A 20,308-nucleotide genomic window follows, 5' to 3' on the forward strand; every position below is an offset into this window, starting at 1 on the left:
ATGGAGCTCTGCAATGAAAACTTCTACCTCCTGATCTATTTTTAGAGACTTACTGGGTAACCAAAATTCCCAAATCCTCAGAGAAAAGGGCATTAAGAGGATAATAAGGTACAAAAAGCTCTTCAACGTCAAAAGGAACCTGGATGCGAAGAGTTTTATAAGCAATCAGGAGAATTTTAAATTCTGAATTTTATTGGTAGCCAGTGTGAAGCTGCCAGGACTGGTGTGCTGTGCTCTCTACTCCCAGTTTTAGTCAGTGTACATGCAAAATGTACAAAATTTCTAATTTTAGCAATATTTCATGAATGGAAAAATGCTGTCTTGGAGATATTTTTATCTGATCTGATCTCATTTAGACACATTTGTAATTTAACTAGCTCGTGAGTATTGTCAGGTTTGAAAGATAAGTAAGTCTGGGTATCGTCAGCATAACAATGAGAGGAAATGTTATGCTTTGTAACGAGGTTACCCAGCAGCAGCATGCATGTTTAATAATATTGGTCCGAGAACGGACCTTTGGAAAAAGTACACCATAGTGTAACTTATGATATTCTGATGAGTGATTATTTATATGAACCAATGGGAAACTATCTGATAAATAAGAGTGAAAACAATTTAAAGCTTGTCCATTGATAACCACAACATTCTCTAGCTGCTTCAGAAGAATGTTATGGTCGACTGTATCAAGGTCAGCACTGAGGTCTAAAAAAACTAAGATGGAGAGGAGACCTCTGTCAGAGGCCAGAGGCCTTATTTTTTCAAAGTGCAGTTTCTTTGCTTTGTTTCTGAAACTGAACTGAAATTCCTCAAACAGGTTGTTATCCTGTAAGAATAAATTTATATGTCTGGCGACAATTTTCTCCACATCCTTAGACAAAAAGGGAAGCTTGGGGATAGGCCTGTAATTCAAAAGAGCACTTACATCTAGGTTGGGTTGTTGGATGAGAGGCTTAATTAACTCTACTGCCACCTAGTGTGTACCGCTGTGAAGTGCACCACGGATCCCAACCATTCACCTCATGGAACAACGGAAGCAAAACACGCAGTTTAAAGTAGTTTAGTTGGTGAAGACAATGGGTGTCGGGTGCTTTTCAGACCATGATAACACAGACCTTTATTTTTAATTAAAAGAGGACGTCAAATTTGGATGTTTATAAGCATGTTTCATTGTTCTTTTAACATTTCTTGTGTGACAGACATAAGAAACATTTTAATATCATAAAAAATATCAAAAATATGGCATTTTTTCCCAACCTTTCTGGAGAAAAGTTGAATTAGCAAGTATCTAGTCAGTAAAAAAAAATAAAAAAACAAACAAAAATGTTTATTTAAAAAAAAGAAAAACCCAACAGTTTTTGACAGATGACTTGAGGAATCCACTGTGAATGTTTTGGATTTAATTTTCCAGATTTGAATTTTTATCTTTCAAGAAATGACGAGGTATGTCCCGCTCTCTGCATTAAAGACATCATGTTTAAATCTCCGATTTGTTCTCTTGTAGGGGAGAGTCGCTTCTTCCTCCATTTATTATCAGTTTCCTCCTTTTTGGTCCAGAGCATAACCTGCAAAGTAAACCCATAAAAAAATATAGAATACAAGAAACAGATACCACAGAAACAATTAATTTCTTTCAGTTTGCTCTGCCCAGTGAAAACTAGTCATCTTTCTATCATGATATATTATGTTTCTGAAGATATTCACAGCAAAACATGCAGGCAGAAAAACAGAATAGGATATCGATAGAATACAGAATCCAAAGAATTTTTTTTTTCCTGTGATGTTCTTTCAAGGATGTGTTCATATAACTGAGGTAGCAACATCATCTTGTTGAATTCAGTGCTGATGATTATGAAAAATACTGTAATCTGAATTAAATGGACCTACGGCTGACAATCTTGCATCTGCTCCACAGTTTCAGGAAGATCTCTATTGAGGGTCTCTGGAAGGAAGTAGTTCACCACGGAAGAGGCGAGTGTGATACTTCCCATGACGACATAAGGCAGAACCTTATTATAAGTCCCTAGAAATAAAGGAAACAAATTCTACTTTGGAAATTCAAACACTCACAATATTCATCTATGTATCAATGAGGATTTTTCTTTTAGAGAATATATTTATACACAGGTAATATGCACTGAATAACCAATGTCCTTTACATTATCTACCTAAATAGATGACATAAGGAGCTGTGATACTGCCAATACGTGCAGCAGATGAGCACATTCCCATGCCAACGTTCCTCAGCACAGTGGGGTAAATCTCAGCAGTGTAGACGTAGACGACACCGAAAGCCATGGTGAAGCCAAACTTCCCGGTCATTTCCAGTGCAAGAGCCACATAGTGGAGCGCTGAGGAGGAAAAATAGAAGCTATTTGGATTAAGTTATGAAAGGACTTCAGTGCTGGTGAAGAAAAATGAAGCAGTCATGGAGAAGAAAATATTATTACTAGTGAAAAAAATCATTATGTATAATTTTGATCAAATGCAATCAGAATTTCCTAACCAAATTTATTCCCAAAATACAGCACAACATACTGTACATATTTATTTAAATGTAAATGAAATGCACTTGATGTGGTCACGTTGTAGTTTAAATAACAGGACTTACTTTTAGGGATGAACTGGATGAGAGGAAGAACCCCCCCTCCAATGATCAGGAACACAGTCAGTAATACCCTTCTTGGGCATTTCTTTAGCAGCCAAGTTGAAATAATATAAGCAGGGACCTCAGAAATAGCTGACAGAAAACAGTTCATGAAGGGGTTGCCGCTAAGGTTGGAGGTGTTCAGGGACAATCCAAAATACCCAATGTTAATAGCCATCCTAAAAAAATAAAACCAAATTTAGATAAAAGGAGCATTTTTGTCATTGTGACATATTTTTTTGCGCTAGTTTGTTCTAGTGAGTCAATTTGTTCTTTCATACACACAAGAAGACACTCACCATAAAAGCAGACACATCAGTGTGATGCATCTGATGTTGTTGGATTTCATGATATCAACCATTGTATATTTCCTATTTGGAGAGATTGCCTGTGGGGTAAAACCAAGACTGATTTCATGTGGAGACTCAGCCCAGAATTCCAAACAGAAACGTTTCAGTTTAGCCAGAAAATATTTGATGCAGGTGTGAAAGGGTTTTGGAAACAAAATCCTATTCATCTCTATAATTATGGTCATACAAAAACCAAACCTTACCAAAGATCCTGTGAAAATGATGGGTGGGGCGGTGACTTTATTTTTCCTTGCAGCATGTCTCACTATGATCTCGGCCTCCTCCACCCGTCCCTGAGTGACGAGCCAGCGAGGAGACTCTGGTATGAACCTACACAATCACATTGGGTTAACCATAACAAAATAAGTGTGTATCGTCACACCCACTAGGTCATGAGTGCGTCTGGGAAAGATGAATATAGTCATGCACAAAATACAACTTGAAAAGTGATTTCATGTCAACATACCACCACAATGGGATGTAGACCACAGAGGTCATGGACAGAACGGCAAGAAAAGTCCTCCATTCTCTGATGAAATATGCAATCCAGGGTAGTGTCATGTACCCGATGCAGTAGTAGAGAAAAGCTCCGAGAGTTGCAAAGATCACTCGCATAGTTTTACTTAACAACTCTGTTCCTATTCAAGATAAAGTTATATACATGTGTTTAGTGATAAGTATCTGACCAAAAATGATAAACTAGACTTAAAAAGCCAAATTAAAATTATAAAAAGTCTTAAAAACATAGAATGAGGTTTGGTTACCTAGTACAAATGCAGAAATGTACATAGAAATTTGGGAAGCTCCAACAAAGAGGTACATGATGCAGAACATCTTCCATGATTGAGAGAATGACTGAAGCAGAACGGAGACACACTGGGCCGCCAGAGAGAAGAAAACAGCCTTCTTCCTCCCAAACCTGAGTGGAAAACAATCACAAACCAGTGACTGACTGTTTCAGGAAAGCCTGCACTGAATGATAAGAGCTCATCAAGCAACATCTACAGATCTGCACCAGCAGAGAAGAAGCAAATATTGAATGTTTGTTCAGGTATCATGGGTTTAATTCTTTTTAATTTGTTTAAATCATTTATTCAAAATCAAGTTGAGAGGCAGCACTGTAAAGCAGTTTCACTTGAGATCCAATGTGGTGACTTTTGTCTTCTGATCAAGTGACTTTTTGTAATCCAACATATTTTCATAGTTTTCAAAGTGCAGTTTCTTCAAGTTTTGCTCATGATAAGTTATGGAAGCAAAACTGACTGAACACTGGTGGCACTGATCAGCTCTGTGCAAAGAAAAACGTGAAGTATTAGAAAGAAAAACAGCAGGAAAAATAGAAGTAGATTAAAAATAGACCAATATAAATAGACATTTTACAAATATACCAAAAAAAGTTATATATTTACACAAATATATTATATATACGTATATATACAGACAATATACTATCACTCCCATCTTTAAAATCATGTGACACGTGATTAAAAAGCTGTAACATGATCCTGCATTCCCAACCATCAACCAGAGGGTTTTCACAGCTGTAAAGATGTGAGCAGTTGAACACACACCATCTCCACACTGCTGTGCAGACCCCTGCTCAGCTATGATCCAGCTACACAACAAAGACACACAACAGACATGTCTGTCGGCGCTAACCCACCAAGTACTCTTAACTCTAAAAAATTTTTTAATGTCACAGGAATTAGTGATAAAATAGTCCCCACTGAATGTCCTGCGTCTTTGAACAAGCTAACTTGAGTTTTATCCATGGGCAAGACGCACAAAAACAAACAAAAAAAGCAAGAGATATAGCTGAATTATAAAAACAACTGTGAGGAGAATTTGAATTTCAAATTTCATTAGTTGAGCAAAACTACCAGATGATAATCTTGAGCATATATATCATCATCCATCATTATGTTACACAGATATGGGCAATCTGTTTTTTACTACTCTCTTGGTTTAATTTTGTTTCATTCTAGAACATTTATCGGAAACAGAAAGGATTGACTGTTTAAGAAACAATTCCTGTCAAAGTAGTGGGTAAACCAGAAAGTAAAGATTCTTCAGCTTCAACAGCAGATGGAGCCAAGAGCTTATCTGTCCTGTGCTCCGATTACATTCACTACAGAAAACTCCTCATTAGGTTGATCAATTTCTACATTTAAAAGCAAACATTGAACAACATTCAGCAAAGACTGACATACCTGTCGGAAAACTGGCCGGAGATGAGGGAACCAAAGAGATACCCCACGAAGAGAGTTGAGGAAGCAAAGGGAACTTTCCACTGGTTATCGCAAACAAGATCCCACTATATATATATATACATATATGAAAAAGGGGGTATTATGCACATTAAAATAGACATTACAAAACCTTTTGAATTCAAATTTTCATAACCATTCATACTAACCTCTGTGACAATGTTGGACTGGTAGATCTCTTTACTGTAGTTCCATCCATCTAGACAGCGTTCCTGCTCCAGGCTGGTGAGGTTGACATCCCGACCGGGGACGTATCCTGCTGCAGAGAGATTTCTCACCACATCCAGTCTATATCTGCTGCACTTGCTCTGCACCTCCTCACCGTTCACTCGTGTGATGGGAATTATGGCATTTCTCCAGTCCTCAGTTAAGTTAGAGTCTGGGATAAGACAGTGGTGCTTTGGCACTGCCCCAACAAAGACCATGTAAAGTCCATTGAATCCAGTTGACACAAAAACTGTGTTAAGGAGGAAAAAAGTGGTCCAGAAATAGGGACCTGTCTGTCCTAAAAATGCAGTTTCTTCATCATAGTCTCCCATTTTTGTAGAAAAACAAAAGATCTTGAAGAAGAAGAAAGAAAAATCCAGTGAAATCTTTGACTGTGAAATATGGGTTCCCTTTTCAAGTCCTCAGAGTTTTAGGGTTGAGCTCTCTGTGGGACAGATTGAACTGGTCCCTTGGTGGGATGGAGTCACAGTGGAAAAAGTTCAGTTTTAATTCCAGAGAAAGAATTCAATCTCCTTTTGTTTTCTTAGAAGTTTCTTACAGCTAGATTCATCATGTCTGAGTATATTAAGAGACAGAGAAGTAACTTAACTGATATCAGCAATTGAGAGATCTATAAGTGACATAATTTACTCAAAGAAAATTACATAAAGCTTGAGAGTGAACAATCTATACACCCACCCCCTCACCACTGTGGTCAAAGTGTGGTCTAAAGCACATTCCACACTATTAAATACCCCCAAAGACCTTCACGTGCATGTACTCTAAATGTTGCTAAGAAGCACTCTAAATCATTGGAATATTTATGAGCCACAGTGTACAAGCAAGATGTCATTACACTTTATGTAGTTCTTGAATTGTATTAGGATAATCTGTGAGCCTGGCTTCACATTTACACTGTGGGATAAATGTCCTCATTATACGCCTGTAGTTACTGTTGGAATTTAGCCAACGAAAATTACCGAAATACACTTTTGATGAATTTATTTTGTCACTTCAGTTACATTTGAATGCAACACTATACAGTAATATTATACTTTGGTGTTTCTACTTTTCTAAATCTTTTATTATAACCATTTGTGTATGGTACCATTAACATTAAGAATGACCATATTTACAGTATATCTTGGGACAAAACTGGGACATGCAAAAGTGTGTCCATAGGTCATGCACTATCAGTATCCTTTAATCACTACTTTCTTTTCAGCAAAACCATCATTGATGTTTACAATGTGGGTAAAGGTGGTCGATGCATCATCGGGTCAGGGGTCTTATCTTTGGGGACACCAAATAAATTACAGTAACATTCCATCATTAAGTTCTACAATTAATAACTCAGATTACTAATAATTGATCAGTTGGCGCAGAGTCTGCACAGAACGGAACAACGTGTGCTTGTGTAGAGCTGATGTGTTTGTGCAACTACATGACCAAAGAGTGGTAGATAATTAGCAGCTAAATATTCACAACAGAATTAAGACTTTGAGCCTTTGATTTATTTGTATACGGATAAGATAAGCTGTTTGGTAGATTATCCTTCTGTTTAAATGTGGAACTGACTCATTGCAAACACAATTTCACTTTAAAAGGTCTGGTGATATGTTTTAAATTGCAGAAAACATCAAGAAAAGTGAGTTTTCACGTAAAATAAAATTAATTAAAATGCACTTATACATAAATGTCGGCTGGAACACTGCTGACCAGTTGGGATTAAGGCTCACATACAATAAATGATTAACAAATGATTAACAAACCTGTTCAATAAATTAAAAAAAAAAAAAGATTTTAACCACAGCAGATGTGTGATAATAAAGTCTTGTGAGGATGTTCTCCTGCGAAAAAATAGCCGTCCATGCTGAGTAAATCCTCCTTAGTTCAGTCCTATTAGTCAAGAGAAGCTGATGATCAGTCGATGAAAAGTTGACTTATAGATAGAGGAATGAATTGATATTAATAAAATAATACTGTCTTTGTTTTTCTGTCAGACAGATGTCACGGTTCGGTGTTGATCTACTGTGCTGGGGCATAGCAGGAGGTGGGGCTGAATTTACGGGCGGAGCCTGGTCTCCACACCTGTCACTTGTCTCCACACCTGGATCAGATTGATAAATCTGAGGCTTTATCAGCCGGATTATTCTTTTTTTCCTTGCCAGGTTGTTTTTGCTTTGCTTGTGTTGCCTTGATTTTCTTTTGATTAAAGTATGGATGATTGTCTCCTGGTTCCCATTCCTGCTCGTCGTGACGACAGGAGGAAAGGGGCTTCAGTGAGCGTCCGATTCTGTTTATCAGTTTAACATTTGCCTCCCAGGGGCAGCAACTGTTCATCCTTGGGCCTGACTGAAGGACCTGGGGAGATGTTCGACCCTCCATCCACCATGCTTTTTCATAGTTATGCTATCAAGCCAATAACAAGCAAAGAGTTGATTAACTCCACCGAGGAGATCATGTGTGAAGGATTTGAAACACGTAAACAACAACGAATCACATGACCCAAATGCAGATTACTCAAGTGGATTCTGGGATGCCTGAAGATATCACCATTTCAATGAAACTGAAAATGATAAAGAGATCATAAAACAGTCAAGAAAAGCAAACAGAATCCACAGGAGGACGCAGAAACTAAAATCACTGGAAGTGGCAGTCAAAGCAAAGAGTTAAGACAACTTACAAAGTACAGTAGGTGTCTGGAGTCATGGCACACAAGGAATAAGTGAATGGTGAGGTGGTAAATAAAGGAGAGGACTCACCTCCTAGGAAGGTTGGTAAATTATAAGTAAAAGCATGATGATGTTAATGGAAGGAGAAGCAGAACAAAGATGGGAAATGTAAAGAGTGTTGTTTAATTGCACGGTGGGGCTCAAGGTGTTGGGTTTGGTAGAATCAGAATCAGAATTACTATTTATGCATCCGCATAAAAGAATGGATTCAGAAATTTTCTTCCACTTTTTTGAGAATTGCAAGATTGGGCTACTTTGAGGTAGACATGTTGATGCCATTGAAGTCTATTGTTGTAATGGGTTGAACTTGGACCCTGTTTGGCTTCATTACTTTTTGACTTTTGTAGGTAGCTGTATTACATTTAAACATATCTTTAATTGGTTATTATGTTCATACGACAAGATTTATAACTTTTATTGCCGTCTTTTGTGGGAACAGCAACCTTATTTCATTTATGATGCCTTCATTCGCCATTTCATTTCAAGAACAACAACTTATTATCACCGCTAGAATAATCAGCGATGACTTTAAAAAAATAATTTGATTTGATGTGAGTCACCTGAGCCACACTTAAGTTACTCAGTTACAAGTTCCTCCTCGTTTTGCACCACCCACTGTCTGCTCATGATGACCCTGTACACACCACAGAACCTTTATTAACCCTTTACTCTGCAGCGCTGCTTCATATAATCTCACAGTAAATGTATGACTTTCAGTTTGCATGTCTGGAGAGGAAATAAGGAAACACTGACAGAAATAATAAAATTCCAGATAGAGTGCTTTACATTCAAACCTTGTGCTAAAGACTTTTTGCCCTAGTTCTCATTCCAGAGATAAAGGCCTCTGCAGGTAAACATTATGGCAATCTTAAAATCACTAAAATGAACTGTACTGTGATTGGTGCATTTTCTTAGAACACTAAATCAAGTCAGTTCAGTTCACACAGTTCACTTTCCCCGGTTTTCACTTTTACCTTGCACTAAAGTAGGTTCTGTAAGTCCAAACATATTTATGGATGCAACTCAACTTTAATCATTGATGGTCAGATTTCAGATCGCTGCGTAAGGTGGGTTCCTTTCACTTTTTCTGGAATATTTTGTAAGGAAAGACAGCATATCTGTTAGAAAGAAGGAAAAGTAGAATGACAAAAGAGCCTAAATAAGAATGAGAGAAGAAAGGAGTTGAGCTAGAAAATATAAAGAATGAAGGAGAATAATGATGAAACCAGCAAAGATAGCAGTGTGGAGTTAGACACAAGCACTATGTACAGAGTATTATTTTTAAAGATTTTAAAATTCACCACAACAGCTGACAAAGTAAAGCTCCTGATAAATGTGCGTGGCTATCGAGGTCTTTATTTAACAAAAAAACAAAACAAAACAGTACTGGCATTGTCTGATAAATTGATTTTACTAGAATTTTGGATTCCTTGTGTTGGGATTTAACTTATTTTCCATTATTTTAATTTAAAACCTGTAAAAATTTTATTAGTGTGTGTAACAAAGCCTTCGTGATGTTATAAAAATAATTTGTAGGATTTACTGACAGTCATCAAACCTACACCACTTAAGAATTCAAGAAAAATACTTGCCATTAAAAGTTAGATGTTTATTCTATCTGTTGTATTGAGGTCTTTTGACTTAGTAGAGATTTAATGTGTGTCAAATATATGTGTAAACCAGGAAAATGGGTTAACATAATTGAGCTGCAACAAGTCTTCGTCGTAGTAGTAGGAATGATCAGAAGATAACTATCGTTTTCTGGAGAATTATAGTTACAGTTACAAGAAAGTTACATTATAGTTACAAGAAAGTTACATTTTTAGGCAACGAATCAAGGTCACAGAAGATATCATATACGGTTTCTCACCCAATAAGGCAATTTGAAAAGATGGTCATAACTGAAACCTCGTCAAGGAAATTAATTGGAGGAATTCAGTAATCCCTCATTACTCGCGGTTAAAGTGTTCCAGGACCACCCTCGAAAAACTAAAATTACCTATGGGAGTGAGTGAGAAATTCACCATGGGCTCAAGTAATTGATCCAGGTGAGGAACAAAATAGCATTTCTTGCCTTCTAGGTCATATGTGTCAAACTCAAGGCCCGGGGGCCAAATGTGGCCCACCACATCATTCTATGTGGCACACGAGAGCATAAAAGAAAAATAAATAGATAAAAAAAGTGTACTTTAACCAAAACTATATTTCCCACAATGCAGTCATTCAGCCCATTTTGACTGACAAAAACGTTAAGTTAATGTCCTAACTTGTGTTTGATGTTATGTTTTTTTTATTCTTTTGAATAGTTTGATCTTTGATTGATGGAGTTCTGTGGGTTCAATAACCTGACAAATTAAAAGAATTTATTGTAACAGAGAAACACATTTTTTTTGTGTAACTGTGATGTTTGTAACTTGAATAAGTAATAAATTCAGTGATTTAACATTAAGGAGTAGTTACATTTACAACCTGCCCTTTGAGGACCGCCGTGATGTTGATGTGACCCTCGGTGAATATGAGTTTGACACACCCATTCTAGGTGAACAAGGAAGTTTGAGACTATCTGACTCGTGATTGGTCCGAAGCAGTCACATTTTTTTCTCTGACCTTCTCTGATTGGCTAGAGGAAGTCACTCAGTTAGGCTACTTCATACAGAGACGTGTGGGCGCCATTTTTAAAGCCAGCGGAAGTTCCCATATATGGCTGCTTGTCCGATAACGTTGAGCCCCTGGTTTGTGGTTCTGATTGTTTCTCATTTAGCGATCAGAGACCCGACAAGATGACGGACTTTGACGCAGAAACCGACTTCCTGGGGGAATGGGGACGTTTTCAGCAGCAGACGTTTTTCTTGCTGTGTCTGACCGTCATCCCCAACGGCTTCGTCAGCCTCTCCATCGTGTTCGTCGCCGACACCCCGCCTCACCGCTGCCTCATCCCCGTAGACGTCAACCTCACCCCGGCGTGGAGGAACAGCAGCATCCCGCTGGAGGAAGACGGCCGCGGCGCGCTGGTACCCAGTCAGTGCCGCAGGTACCTGCTCCGGGACGTCCAGAGCTTCTCGGACAGGGGGCTGCTGCCCGGCGTGGACGTCAACCTGTCCGGCGTGGCGACAGAGGGCTGCGTGGACGGGTGGGAGTTCGACCGGACGACCTACGAGTCCACCATCAGCACAGAGGTTTGTGGAGCCTGAACGCAACACTCAAGGACCGTGAAGGCAACAGAGTTTTTACAATTTTTATTGTGATTTTTATAATAATAAAATGGTTTTTATATCATTTTTATTATTATTTATTGTTTTGTTAATTTATAATTTTATTTTTATAATAATAAAACACTGAGTTTTCATATTATTTTTACATTTATTATTATTATTATTATTATTTTATTTTTAGTATTTTTATATTATTTTATTATCATGTACAGTTTGTAAGAATGTGATGTAGTTCAGGATTTACTATTTGTGTGTGTGTGTGTGTGTGTGTGTGTGTGTGTGTGTGTGTGTGTGTGTGTGTGTGTGTGTGTGTGTGTGTGTGTGTGTGTGTGTGTGTGTGTGTGTGTGTCTTGCAGTGGGACCTGGTATGTGATGAAACATGGAAGACACCAATGTCTACCTCCGTCTTCTTCTGTGGTGTTCTCCTTGGTTCTTTAATTTCAGGACAAGTGTCTGACAGGTAAAGAACAGATGATGTTCTCATCACATCTTTCTTTCTATCAAAGCAAAATATCCATGCACGTACTCGGTTATAACGCATTTTTAACGCATTTTTAACCATCAAATCCTGTTGCTATGGCAACAAGTCTTTCACATTGTGAATGACCATGATATTTACCTGGTAAAAGTTTTAACTAAGTGTAGCGTGGGCATTCAGACAGCATGATTTGATTTATTTGATTTACGTCTTAGTGTAACTTCTCCAGAGATGTCCTGTATTTGAAGATTCAGTAAAATCCAAATAGCAGCTTCCAGCGTTCCAGAATTTACTTAGCTGTACTTTTGCCTTGACGCTGCATAATCCTAAATGATGTTAAATGGGAACTCAAATAAATAAAAATAATAAATTAGTAAATTAATTAAAAATTAATAAATAAACAATAAATAAGTGTGCATTAAAGTTGAGTCCTTGTACCTTTTGGGGGTCTGACATGATTTTACATTGTTAATACAGTAAGGGACATAACACTGACCCTAGAAAGGATCAATCATTGGAGGTGACGACCTTGCCTGGAAGACAGGAGGTGTTAGAAGCCGGGGGGTAAACATCTGTGTTCTGTAAAATGTAAATCTGTTGTTGGGATGGGCTTGATGCAGGTACGATTCTTCAGAGAATTCACAACTCTCATTTAGCAGGAAGAGTTTTCTGACATAGTTTGAAGATGATGTGTGTGAGCTGATCAGGTTCACGCTTCAGCTCTGCTTGAGGTCAGCAGAGGTCAAGAGCTAGTAGGAAGTAAAATAGGTCATTCTGGTTCTACTGGTTGAATTTGGATAAGAAATCTTTCGCCCCCCAAAAAATTACAAATAACACTAAAACAGCTAATATGCCAGCAGACAACCTCCTGCTGTGCTTAAAATAGTTGGATGTGGATATTTAACTAACTCCTAAGAAAAAATACTGGAATATTCTGTTTGTGTGAATGAGGGAGGTGGTAAATGAGGGCAGAAAGGATGAGGTTCACTTTGGTGACCTTCATATCAGCCACATTTACCTGCACTCTATCTTTTACAGGTTTGGGAGAAAACCTGTGCTGTTCTTTGCCATTGGAGTCCAGACAGTGTTCGCCTTCATCCAGGTCTTCTCTTCATCCTGGGCCATGTTCTGTGTCATCTTCTTTACTCAAGGAGTGGCACAAGTCTCTCGATATGTATCTGCTTTTGTGCTTGGTACTCGTCCTCTCCCCTCCTGTCTTGTTCTTACTCTGGTGTATTTAGTTACTAACTAGTTACAGTATTTTACACACTATAAGGCGCACCTAAAAGCCTTTAATGTTCTCAAAAACCAACAGTGCGCCTTCTAATCCAGTGCGCCTTCTAATCCAGTGCGCCTTCTAATCCAGTGCGCTTTATGTGTATGACATTTTGTTAATTTATTTATTTGAATAGGTTATCCATTGATGGTGGGCCTTATAATCCGGTGTGCCTTATAGTACGGAAAATACTGTAATTACAATGCTAAAGATGGTGTATTTGATTTATTTTATTTTGAATTGTTCTATGTTCTGTTGTGCTAAGGGACAGAGATATTATCCCCACGTGTTCGGACAATTTTCTCCACTGCGGGTATAAATCTTTTCTTTTGTGTGGGGTACATGCTGCTGCCACTGGTGGCTTTCTTCATCAGAGGATGGAGGATGCTTCTCTTAGGCCTCGCCCTGCCAGGCGTATTCTTTCTGCCTCTCTGGTGGTAGGTGGGTTTGTGTTTGTTTGTGTGGGTCTTATTTTAATATTCATTATCTTGGGTTGAATTCACACACTTCCATGGAGGCCTCTGTAGTGACGACACTAAGAATAGCTTTAACACAAACTGTTGTAAAAATACTTGAATGGATATTTCCCGCAAATCTTTATTCATACACATTTTACAGACTAAACATATAGATGGCCCTTCTGAATGTGCCTGAATATCTGACAATCAGCAATAGGCTGCAGAGCTCTGCTGCATACACTATGTGATCTATTCAATGTTTCCATGTCTGCAATGCTTCCGTTCAAATATAGTGTCTTTATCTCTGATCCAGTTTCTCACCAAAATCAAAATCTGTAGCAGAAGTAACGTCTTATTTACTCTCCATTTATGTTTCAAATGATTCAGCAGTAAAACATTAAAAGATTCATGAGCAAAAAGTATGGTAGCAGTAGAAAAGGATGTGATCAGTAAATACAAAGCAGCAAACACGCATCAGGTACTCATCGTGTGTGTGTGTGTGTGTGTGTGTGTGTGTGTGTGTGTGTGTGATGCTGCACTGTCAGGACTGTACAGAGTAGTTTATCTGGTTGTTATTTATGTTCATTATCTAAATGTATTAATAGAGAACATGCTGTATGACCACTAGCAATTCTTAATTACAGTCAGATGGAAACTCCTGACGTTATTTTTAAAATGTTTCGTGTGAATAAACAAGTTAACACTGATTGCAACAGTCTGACCGCAACAGCATCAACCTGTTGCAACTTCATCAAGACTTTGCATCTCATATGTTTCAAATAAGGAGATAATGAAAAGAGAAAACTAGATGTAATTCTGTTGCACAGGATTTCTTCTGTCCCATGAGTCTGAACATTTTCTCCCTATTGTATAATAACGAGACAGGTGCGTCACAGAATCTCCTCGATGGCTGCTGTCTCAGGGCAGAGTCGAGGAGGCGGAGGCCATCGTGAAACAGGCTGCCAAAAGGAACCGAACTGAGCCGCCTGCAGTCATCTTTGGTCCTTTGCATGTGAGATATCAGTGAAAGTCGTCCTTCTGCAAGTGCAGAAACACAAAGGTGTTGTGCACCCTGCTGTATATTGTGGTAACATTTGTTTGGGGTTATAAAATAAATTAGACTTTAGGTCTTTGGTGATCTGGATAGCATCTGCAATCTGAAGAGCGACTTCAGATTGCAGTCGGATTACTAGTTTCATCACAAAGTTACAGTATTTTATGTTAAATCTAATTTTTGTTGCATTTCTGTGTTACTGATTGGTTTTCATGTAGTTTAAGAGTAATTTTCTTAAAATGATGTTTCAGCATGCTTTGTAAGAAACAAGAATTAGCACATCAGATGATGTCTGATAGCTAAATGTTATGACGGATGTGCTCGCTAAGTGTTTTTCTGTTTGTCACGCTCTGCTGTCCCACAGAAAGAACATAAAACCGAGAGGAGGAAGGCCCACAACATCTGTGACCTTCTCCGGACTGGAAACATCCGCTGGCTGTCTCTCACACTGTGGGTCGTCTGGTGAGTCCCCGCTGTCCCTGCTGACCCCCACATTCAGACAGTGACCCCGCGTACACACAAACACACACCTAACCATACATATGCAGACGTGCTGCAAGTGCGCAGCACAGCTTCAGCCCGTTCACACATCACCTTCGACCGAATTTCAGTCCATCACACTAACAACAAATAATGACCTGTCATGTGCTGTGAAGTATGAAAAAAAGGCCCAAATCAGGTTTATGTAACTTCACAGCATGCCTGTACTTTTCTCCTTCTCATTTCTTTGCCAAGTCTGAACACAGTTTCAGTTGTGTTTGGTTAAGAAACACTTCTATTCAGTCTTATAGTAGGATTTGTGTTAACCCTTCATAACTGATGTGACTGAACAGATAAGTACCAAGTTGATTTTCAAACTATACATTCTGTATGTATTTCAATCATATCCCATAGACATGCCTTTTAGTATTTTGAATTTTACATTATTTAAGGACAGGCCTGGGATGCTAGTCTCTCTTGTTTAGCCGATGCGAACTTTGCACACAGGTCAGTCTTATGATGAACATCCTCAACTGGCTTCGTGTGGTAATAATGCAGATTGTTTTCTACACTTCCGATGCTCCTAGTTTGTTGGGCTTTTTAGATTTCTAGTGTTTCCTGTATTTTGTTTTTTCTCTTGAACTTTTCCTGTTGGTCTGTTCCCTGTCTTGAGTTGTTTTTTTTTTTTAAGCAATTGTAGGATTTTTTTCGTTCAATTAAATCATGAGCGGGAGCTGCTCCTCTGGTGAAAGGCTCAGCCGCTTGTTGTCCTTATTTTTGAAGTTTATCCCAATTTTCTATAGTCAAACCCCCCCAAAACTACAAAAAACAACAACAAACAAACATGGGAGAAGGTTATGTTTTGCTGTTGGTGAGTTCCAGTCATAGAGGTCATGGTGGGTCATTTAGACCCAGTCACTGAACTTCAGACACTTGTTAGAACACATCTCTACTCTGGGGCAGAGCTTCGCCCAGATAGAAGCTGAGTGGTGTGGAAGCAGTTCAGTGCTTATATACACCCTTAAAGTCCATTTGACAGCAGGGAGGTCATCATGGGATGTCAGCTTGCTCCACCTCTGCGATGCCTGTGGGGGCAGTAACAGCTTTGAAACAGACATTGATGTCCGTCTGAAAGGGTTAAGTTCACCAAGAGAATGAACGGTCGTGTTGGAGTTCAGAAATCCAAAATGAGCTGAAAGAAGGGAGTGACTTTCAAGTGTCTTCTTCACTATGAGTGTGAAAGGTTGTGTAGATATCTATAATCCACCACAACTTGCACAGATACAGTGTTTTCTGCAATATAAGGCGCACTGCAAATTAAAGACTTTTAGGTGCATCTTATAGTGCGGAAAACACTGTAATTACATCTAAGCTGTTTTCTTTTATAACACCTTTAAAGTATTTAAACCTTTTTCCCAACTAAGCTTTTGACCTGAGAAAGAAGTTAAAGCTTTGCTATCAGGGCGCTGAATTTCTGGAATGACCTGCCTGAGGACGTCTCATGTTTTTTTAAAAATCTTAAATTAGTTAAGGTTCTATAATATTCATTACATTTTCAAATTCTGTCCCTTTGAATAGTTTAATTTTATCAGACTTTTTTTTTCCTCTGTGAAGCTTTTTGTACTTTGTTTTAATAAGTTCTATATACACACCAGTTTATATGTAGCTTTCATTCTAAAGGTTGTTTATTTTACAACAGGTCAAAGTCAATTTTTTTATACCGCCATTTAAAACCAAAGCCTTTGTATGAAGGTACCTCACCATAATCTACTATAACTGACATAATGATGGTACATAAATACAAGTGGCAGAGAATAAATGTCTTCATGCTTGATATTTATTCCCACAGGAACAGCTTGACCATCAGCTACTACGTCCTGTCCCTGAACACGGCCAACCTTCACGGTAACGCGTACTTCAACTGTTTCCTGTCTGCTGCGGTGGAGATCCCAGCGTACATGCTGTCATGGGTCATGTTCCGCTGGTGCTCCAGAAGACTCAGCCTCTTCTCCACCCTCTTCATGGGAGGACTGGTTATACTTCTCACACAGATAATACCAGCAAGTAGGACACCTGATAAAACCCAGTCCTAGTTCTCCCCCGTAGCCCGACCACTTGCCCCTAACCTTCCCTATTTTTTCTGCTGCTGTATTTCCTCTAGATCTGATGTATATCGCCGTAATGCTGGAGATGATCGGGAAATTCTCAGTGACTACAGCCTTTTCTGTCATGTATGCGTACACGGCTGAAGTCTACCCGACGGTTTTGAGGAACACAGCGTTGGGCACTTGCTCCATGGCCTCCAGAATAGGCAGCATCATTGCTCCATACATCATTTATCTAAGTAAGGATGCTCTTCTGCACACACATTATTCAAATGTTTCTCATGACTCTGGGCTGCATGCAGGCAAAGCTACAAATACCTGACTGCAGCTCACTGTCTACCTTTTTACTGAGGATGGAGGAACATACTGTACCAATCTCTATATCAATTCAGTAAGCTGTATTATCTGTTTCCATAAATAGAATCAATGATTAATCATTAAATCATTAAGTGGATTAAGTTATGAGTTTGCTGAATTATTTTTTCTGTCAGAAGTTGCAATATTGTTTCAGAGAAAAATGAATGTGATGTCCTCATAGTGGATAATCCTCAATCAGCTATAAATATATTCAAGTATTTTGCTATCTTTATCAGATACTCATTGTACTCATAAAGTGCTGAAGATACTATTGCAGGATAAACTTAATTCGCTGATATAAAAGAGATTGCCTTTTGAGGGAGGTGGATCACATTTAGCGGTGCTGTGGGAACACCTGCTTCTTGATTTACTTTAGTTTCTTTAATTACAATATGCATCCATGATATCTTCGGACTCAGGCGTTCATCTCTGAACAAATGGCCTTTTATTAATTCCATATTTCAGTCAGACATCAAATGTGTGAACTAGCTATAACTACCTTTATACACATTTATGTGTAGATTTATATTCTTATAATGTAGAGTGATGGCACATAAATGAAAAAGAGATCCGTTTAGTTGAAATAAAACTATATTTTATGTAGCTACTGAAGCTTCAGTGTTTCACTCATGAAATAATCTGGATTTCCTCAATATCAGTAGTTTGTCACTTTAATTCCCGGCATCTGCAGCCCTACGAGGGCACAAGTCAGTGTCAACTGTAGGCCGGTCCCAAGCCCAGATAAATGCAGAGGGATGCTGCAAGGAGGGCATCCAGTATAAAAAACTTTGTGCAGGTGGAAGAAGTGATTTGACGCACTATTAAGAAAAACGTGCAGTAACACAGCGTCAGAAACAAGAGGCTGACTAGAAGCTGGTGCTTCTACAGAATCCAAAGCACAGGAACAGAACATGCTAGAACAAACAAAAGCAGTCTTGATCCCAGGCATCAGGTTGGACAGACCAGTTGATGAAAATCCAAAAGCTTTCAGTTGAAATTGAAAAGATGAAAAGTTTATTTTACGATCAAGTCGCTAGGGTTTAAATGACCAACACGGCAACATCAAATTTGTTCAAGTCTCCCCAGCTTTAGTTTTTAACTGCTTTACGATACCATTGTGGCCGGAGTTGTTTTTCACCGCCTCCTGCTTTGGTGTGTTGCCACAGGAAGCTATTCGGTTTCATTGCCTTACATCCTCATTGGAAGCCTTACAGTTCTGTCAGCGTTGCTGAGTCTCCTGCTGCCCGAGAGCTACGGAATGCCTCTTCCTGATACAATCACTCACATGCAAGACTTTCCTGGGTAAGACTGAATCCTCTCTGTCATGACGCATCCCACAAACCAATTCTACTGCTTTTTAGATGTGATGTTTCCTTGCTTTGGTTCGAGTAAGTTTGTTGAGGTTCCATTTTCTATCATTAAGAATTAAAATCCTCCCTTTCAAAATGTTAGGTCTTCATATATTCTTATTCCTGATTTTGTCAATGACAATTTTCTATTCAAGGTCTTACCGTTTTCTTGTGGTACTTGATTTAAAAAACAAAACAAAACCAATAACATTATTTTGTGCTCCATGAATGTCATTTCTACATTGTTTTACATGAATAATTTAATTTAAGATGATGCAAGATGAAATGCATGCAAAAATGTTTGGTTAATTTGTAGAGTTGCGATCCTTCACTAGATAAATTAATCCACTAGATGGCAGCCAAGTGGCTTATGTACTGTGGTTTGGCTGGACAATAAACACAATGCAGCAGGTGGACATTTTTAAAATGTGTGCCATCCATATTCATAAAGTCTCCCAAAAAATAAAAAATCCATAGGAAGGGATAAAAGATGCCTTTTTGTATCCAGAACTGTTTTAAAAGCTAAACATAAATGTACATATACACTTATCTTCCCTAACTAGTATCTATGTTTTTTTTCTTTAGTATTAATAGTCTTTCTGTAGATCATTTTTAGAGCGTTATTTCCTAATCTGTGTCTGTCTTTTTGTTTATTTGTCTGTTCTTGTTTTCATATATAGAAAAAAAGTCACAAGTCTAACAGCAAACCACAACTGACACCCTGTGGTGGAAAGTGCAATGACAGATATTCTAATGTATAGTTTAACATTCATGGATCCTTTTTTTGTTTTGTTTTTTTTTGTTAACAGCTTGATGATGTTAAAAAGAACAGACTGTGACATTTTTTGTGCATTGTTTAAATGTTTAAAATATTTTTTATTTGACTTTAGATGTTGTCAGAAGACGCCTTACAAACTCACACAAACTGAGGAAGCGGAAACTGGTGCTGAAAGGAAGTCTCCTGTTGTCTCCTGAACCACGAACACCAGCGATACCCTGCTAAACAATCAGCGGCTCTGATCATGTGACCCCTGGTTTAGTGAAATGTGACTTCAGAGGAAGAGGAATATCACCATTATTAAAATCATATCATAGGACCTACGAATAACATGGTTCAAAACTCACATACGGTATTAAGCATGTCTACCACTGTAAAATATGAAAATCATAAAATAATAAAAGTAGGTTTATACTATGCTTAATATAAAATAGTTCTGCTACTGCCTTGAAATCTGGTCACATTTGGGATTGTCTGTCACCTACAGCCTCATATTTCACATTTCAATATGACGATTGAGTTTGTTTTTATTTAATTCTTTTCAAAATGTAATTTAGT

At 38.3% G+C, this 20,308-nt stretch overlaps 2 protein-coding genes across 2 annotated transcripts; one reads left to right on the forward strand and one right to left on the reverse strand.

The window, feature by feature from the left end:
* Positions 1-1,028: 1,028 nt before the first annotated feature.
* LOC137606300 (solute carrier family 22 member 4-like) lies at positions 1,029-5,800 on the reverse strand. Its single transcript, XM_068331504.1, has 10 exons — positions 5,411-5,800; positions 5,205-5,308; positions 3,759-3,913; positions 3,461-3,632; positions 3,198-3,324; positions 2,944-3,032; positions 2,609-2,823; positions 2,166-2,348; positions 1,885-2,020; positions 1,029-1,562 (listed from the first exon to the last, which is right to left on the reverse strand). Exons 1-10 carry the CDS (start codon positions 5,798-5,800, stop codon positions 1,475-1,477), a joined length of 1,659 nt encoding a protein of 552 aa, XP_068187605.1. The 3' UTR covers positions 1,029-1,474.
* Positions 5,801-10,899: 5,099 nt separating this feature from the next.
* Positions 10,900-20,271, forward strand: LOC137606160 (organic cation/carnitine transporter 2-like). Its single transcript, XM_068331274.1, has 10 exons — positions 10,900-11,379; positions 11,772-11,875; positions 12,932-13,086; positions 13,435-13,606; positions 14,513-14,639; positions 15,046-15,143; positions 17,011-17,225; positions 17,323-17,505; positions 18,790-18,925; positions 19,863-20,271. The coding sequence occupies exons 1-10, from the start codon at positions 10,984-10,986 to the stop codon at positions 19,945-19,947; spliced, it is 1,671 nt and encodes a 556-aa protein (XP_068187375.1). The 5' UTR covers positions 10,900-10,983; the 3' UTR covers positions 19,948-20,271.
* Positions 20,272-20,308: the final 37 nt, after the last annotated feature.

Source organism: Antennarius striatus, chromosome 13 (genome assembly GCF_040054535.1).
Source record: "Antennarius striatus isolate MH-2024 chromosome 13, ASM4005453v1, whole genome shotgun sequence".
Taxonomy (NCBI): Eukaryota; Metazoa; Chordata; class Actinopteri; order Lophiiformes; family Antennariidae; genus Antennarius; species Antennarius striatus.